The sequence below is a fragment of the Tauraco erythrolophus genome, chromosome 5 (genome assembly GCF_009769465.1).
Source record: "Tauraco erythrolophus isolate bTauEry1 chromosome 5, bTauEry1.pri, whole genome shotgun sequence".
Taxonomy (NCBI): domain Eukaryota; kingdom Metazoa; phylum Chordata; class Aves; order Musophagiformes; family Musophagidae; genus Tauraco; species Tauraco erythrolophus.
This window is the reverse complement of record NC_141469.1, coordinates 46726617-46732600: the sequence shown is the minus strand read 5'-3', so window position 1 is coordinate 46732600 and position 5984 is coordinate 46726617. Positions and strand designations below refer to the sequence as shown.

The following is a 5984-nucleotide window of genomic DNA, read 5'->3' as shown; positions in this document are numbered from 1 at the left end:
TCCTCATTATCGATGGTAATTTTGACTGTAAAGTGGATCTTATATAGTCAGTTTTGCAGATTCTGTACAAAGCCATGCATGTTTTAGAATCGCAAGACATTAATCACTATTGTGATATAAAGTTATTAGTTCAGGATGAAATTAACGTAAGTGCGTAAAGGTGTCTGTCTGTCTATTGGGATAGAAGGATGTATTCGTTTCCTAAGTTTCTAAATTACTTTCTTGAATTCAGCACTTGCATTTTCTAATATTCTTTCACTTTTCAGTAATTAATTTCACTTGTATTTTCTCACTGTGGTAATATTGCAAATGGTTTTGGAATAAATGAGCCATAGAGATTGACACTTCTACTTATCTCAGATTTCAATGAAGTTTGTTATTACTCTGAGTTGAGTGTTAGCATCTTCCTAATGGGTTTCAGAAAAGATACTTGCCTTTTAATAAATAGATAAATATAAAGAAAAGGTGGAAGGAAACAACTACATTTGGCTACTTTTAAGAAAGCATAGAAGTATTCATCACATTTGAGGAATATATTCATCTTCTAGTGACTGCACTGGTAAATCTAAGTAGTAAATATGAGAGCTAATGGCATGCAATTCATGGTAATACGCTTATTTTGCTGCTTAATATATGCTGTATCTGTCCTGTAGTTATCTTCATTGCTGGACTTGGCAGTGTTAGGTTAACAGTTGGACTCAATTGTCTTCAAAGTCCCTTGCAACCTAAAAGATTCTATGATTCTATATAGGCAGAAGTGGAGAACACAAACTATGCCAGTGGCTGGCTCATACTGTTGCTTAATTGAAGCAGTGCTCTCAAGTAAGAGTCTCTAATTTATGGCAGTTAATACATGTTGACTAAACATATGTGTGGCTTTGTATTCATTAGAGTAATAAGTAGGTTGCATTCAAGCAGCTGAACTGTTATATTCCAAAACAGGAACAAATGTTTGGGAGAAGCAAGGTCTTACCTTAGGATTTTATCTCCTCCTAAAGATGGATAGTAAAATCTTTCCAGCTAAGGGCAGACAATGATGAGGTTTGTGTGTAACAATAAGGTGTCACTTGGAAACCAGGTGTGAATACTGTTATCCGTATTGACAGAAATGGACAAAGAATCGTGGAGTGCCTCCATAAGGCTCCTTGGAATAACAGCAGAGAGTATGAGTTGTCCGTATTCCGTTGCTTACTACTTGTCCTATCTTTCCCTTCCTTTGTTGAATGACCTTTTTTCACTTGAAGCTGAGAAATTATATACAATGTATAGAATAAGCTTCAAAGTGAAGAAGTGATTTTTAAGATTATTTCCTCTGCTTCCTGCATCACTGGAAAATTAAATCATGAATGCGTTATGGTATGCTAACTCAGAAAGGCAGGTTGTAGTGTGGCAGTTCTGTATGTAGATCTCAGCTAAGATGGAATTTCTAACCAACATTATACAGAAGTAAAGAGAGAGTGTTTTATGTCTTTGTCAGGACAATAACCCAAGTGTTTGGGCATTCAGTACTGAAGTTGCTGCTCTGTTTTAATTGTTGGGGGGGGGGGAGGGGGGGTGGGGAAGACCCCACCCACTGTTTCCGTGTCCGCTATTTAACCCAATCACAACACTGCTGGAGCAGGAGAGAGAGATTATTTTTCCATTCCCATTAAATGAAAATAACACAAGCAGTGCTTTTATAAACCAGCCTTGATAAGAACTTGACAACTAAATTTGTATGCCTAAGTGGAAAAAAAAAATCAGAATAATGTGTATAGACTTGGATCGTTATTAAGTTCAGAGAAGAAGGTGTTTGAATTTCAATGTAAAACTTGCTCAAAAGAATGACTTATTTTCATATTAATTTGATGGAGACAGAAAGTTGGTTAGAAGAATTTTTTTTTGCTGCTTAATCTGTTGCAAAGTATGAAAACACATCGTTCAATGATAATTAAATAATGCAGAAATTACAGTAACATTGTATGTGGAAAATACATCTGGAGGAAAGCAAATGCCCTTTCATAAGCTGGCGGTAGGTGACACGCACATTCATAAAAAAAATTTGGGCGTTCCCAAGGATTGTTGCACAGTAGGCTAGAGTTACAGGAAGTTTTATCTTTTCCTGAGTACGTTTTTTGCTGTTCTGGAGCACAGAGATTTCTGGTGAGAAACTTTTCATTTTATTGATTTTATGCAGTTGCTAGTTAGCTAAAACTGTTTTATATTCTGCGTCTTGTTTGAAAATGAGCCATGTTTTCCATAGAGGGTTATTAGCAAGAGTATGATGTACTTTCAAGTGTATGGGTAAGAAATGAGAGTAAAGTTGCTTATGTTCAGCAAATCTATCCAAAGCAGCAGCTGACCAAACAGCAATCTCTTTGGATTAGCACTATAGCTGTAGTTAAGAGGTCACAGTGATTTAATGGGAATAGTTTTTCTAAAGTTCAGGATTGGGTCTAACTTGATGTATTTCATCCATGTGAAAGACATATTTTTAACATTTCAATTTTGTATTATGCCCATAACTTGCGAAGTGCATGCCTTAATACTGAACCATCATAGCTCAATGCATTCTGTACATTTCTCATATGAACGTTTAGTCAATTTCTATCAAGTGTATGTTGGAAAAACTCTTAAAACCTCAATTTTGAACACCTCGTTTATTCTTTAAACAACAGACAATTTCTCGCTCTGATCTTGATTTGCTTACCCTACTGGGTTGCTTCTCTGGTTATATCTTGGTAATGCTCTTTTTATCAAGTTTGAAGACTTGAGGATACTTCTGAATTAAAAGAGATGTGACTATAAAGGGTAATTTCTCCAATGTTAGCCCCCAGATGACAGGTCATGTGCTGTCACAGTTGTTAATTTTGTTGCTTCATAGGATATTCTAAAGAAAATTTGAAGGTACATGTAAATAGTTTGACTGAACGCCAGGATATAGGAATGAGAAAGAAAATTAAGCACATATGGGAGAATCATATCCCTCCTTCACCTAGTCCCTGGATATTGCTGAAATTTTGTCCTAAGAAGAAATAATGATCTGAAGTTAGTTTTTTTTTCAGATTTCCCTAGAAGCTACGTATTTTGTTTGATTATATACACATTAGTAGTGTTGCCCAAAGAATTGGAAGAACAGGATAGAGGGTCTTTTGTTCTCAGCACATGCCCAAATGCCTTTTGAGGGTGATGATGGTACAACTGCATATAGTTTTTCCTAATGAAAATCTGGAAAAAGGCTGGAAAAGTTTTGTCATATTGCCACACTATTTCGAGATGATTTCCACGCCTAGTTTCATGCATTCTTAGCAAAAGAAGAACTCGGTGGACTATTTGTTTTTTATTGTACTGTTGAGATTTTGTAATACAGGCTGTGTTAGATCGAGGAGAATGTACATTTTAGACCCAGCAATGTAATTCTAAGAAAGCTTGTGGAATGGTTAATGGTACAGAGGACGTGGTCCTTGAGGTTGTAGCTTTAGTCCAACAAATGACAGCTATTACTGTCTCACTGTAGAGTCACTAGAAATCGTGTTTCAGTCCAGGTTGTAGTCATAAGTCTAGTTCGTATACGTTAAGAGCGAATCTGACAAGAGGATGACCATACTGACCTCAAATATTGTGCTTTCTGATCAAAGTGTATTATGCAGTTGTGGGAAGCCTTCATGATATACATTGGATCACAGCAGTAATTCTGCAGGTAAGCAGCAAATTTTAGTCACCTATGAAATCAGACCCATTTTGTAAGAAACAGACTCATCATATATTAAATACAGCGTATTTACCAAACAGAAATTTCAGTGGAGTTCTCTTAATGAAGAGTGCCTCTACTGAATCATAATGGGTGTCTTCATTGCTTTTTGATGCAAAAGGGAAAGATGAGAAATTGGAACCTTAAAAAAAATCAATCTCTGTTGTGGCTCCTGCATAGCCACTTGATGATACCATCTGGTTTTTGCTTTTGTTTGTTTGTTTGTTTTGCTACAGGATCAGAACAAATATGGGCAGAAAAGAAAAGTATTGAGCATCTCCAAGGAACCAATATGACAGAAAAGATGAGATCTCTCAGATTTTTTTTTCTTTACAAGTGTCTGTTTACATTAACATTTTGGAACCATACCAGTCTGTCTGTGGAAAATGACCTCTTTGCATCTGTTACTAAAAATTTTCAAGAAGATGGTTCTGACAAAAAAATTAACAGCCTGCCTCTCCTGTATACAAATAGTCATCAGTCCAAAGCTAATTCAGAGTGGGTTGTGATACAAAATACTACAGAAAGCCTGTCATTATCAGAAATCACAAATGAGAATGTAAAAAAATTAATAGCTTTATTATCTAATTTCAGACAAGGCTCCAGGTTACAAAATCTGACACTGACAAATATGTCAGTGGACTGGAATTATCTTATTGAAGTTTTCCAGACTGTATGGCACTCATCCATTGAATACTTCAATATTAACAGTGTAGAACAACTGTCGGACATCAAAAGGTGTGTCTTTAACTATGCAGGTACCTCTATGAAAGCACTGACAATGAAGAAAGTTTTAATCACAGATATGTACTTCTCACAGGATGACCTATACGAAATATTTGCAAACATGAATATTGCAGCCTTGTCAATAACCGAATCAGAGATGATACATATGCTGTGTCCTTCATCTAACAGTCCCTTTAGATACTTAAATTTCTTAAAGAACGATTTAACAGATCTTCTTTTTCAAAATTGTGACAATTTAACTCACCTGGAGACATTAATCTTGCAGAAGAATAAATTTGAGAGCCTTTCCAAGGTAAGCTTCATGACCAGCCATATGAAATCACTGAAATATCTGGACATGAGCAACAACTTGCTGCGTCACGATGGAGCTGACGTGCAGTGCCAATGGGCTGAGTCTCTGACAGAGTTGAACCTGTCCTCAAATCAGTTGACGGACACCGTGTTTGAGTGCTTGCCAGTCAACATCAAAAAACTCGACCTACAAAACAATCAGATCACCAGTGTCACCAGGGGGATGGCTGAGCTGAAATCCTTGAGAGAGCTGAACCTGGCATTGAACAGGCTGGCTGACCTGCCGGGCTGCAGTGGCCTGACGTCCCTGGAGTTCCTGAACGTAGAGATGAATTCGATCCTCACGCCATCTGCCGACTTCTTCCAGAGCTGCCCAAGGGTCAGGGAGCTACAAGCCGGGCACAACCCATTCAAGTGTTCCTGTGAACTGCAGAACTTCATCCGCCTGGAGAGGCAGTCCGGGGGGAAGCTGTTTGGCTGGCCGGCGGCGTACATGTGCGAGTACCCGGAAGACTTGCGAGGAACGCTGCTGAAGGACTTCCACCTGACTGAACTGGCTTGCAACACGACGCTCTTGCTTGTGACAGCTCTGCTGCTGACGCTGGTGCTGGTGGCTGTTGTGGCCTTTCTGTGCATCTACCTGGACGTGCCGTGGTACGCGCGGATGACGTGGCAGTGGACGCAGACGAAGCGGAGAGCTTGGCACAACCATCCTGAAGAGCGGGAGGCCGTTCTGCAGTTTCATGCGTTCATTTCCTACAGCGAGCGTGATTCGTTGTGGGTGAAGAACGAGCTGATCCCGAACCTGGAGAAAGGGGAGGGCCGTGTCCAGCTGTGCCAGCACGAGAGGAACTTCATTCCCGGCAAGAGCATTGTGGAGAACATAATTAACTGCATTGAGAAGAGCTACAAGTCGATCTTTGTGTTGTCTCCCAACTTTGTGCAGAGCGAGTGGTGTCACTATGAGCTGTACTTTGCCCATCACAAATTATTCAGTGAGAATTCCGACAGCTTAATCCTCATTTTACTGGAGCCAATCCCTTCGTATATTATCCCTGCGAGGTATCACAAGCTGAAGGCTCTGATGGCAAAGCGAACCTACCTGGAGTGGCCGAAGGAGAGGAGCAAGCATGCCCTTTTCTGGGCCAACCTGAGGGCGGCTATTAGCATTAACCTGCCAATGGCTGATGTAGAGGCATGTGGGGAAACAGAGTAA

The 5984-nt window shown here is 39.4% G+C and overlaps 1 protein-coding gene across 1 annotated transcript; it reads left to right on the top strand.

The window, feature by feature from the left end:
• Positions 1-4022: 4022 nt before the first annotated feature.
• On the top strand, positions 4023-5984 carry LOC104379058 (toll-like receptor 1). The gene has a single exon (XM_009986238.2). The coding sequence runs from the start codon at positions 4023-4025 to the stop codon at positions 5982-5984; it is 1962 nt and encodes a 653-aa protein (XP_009984540.2).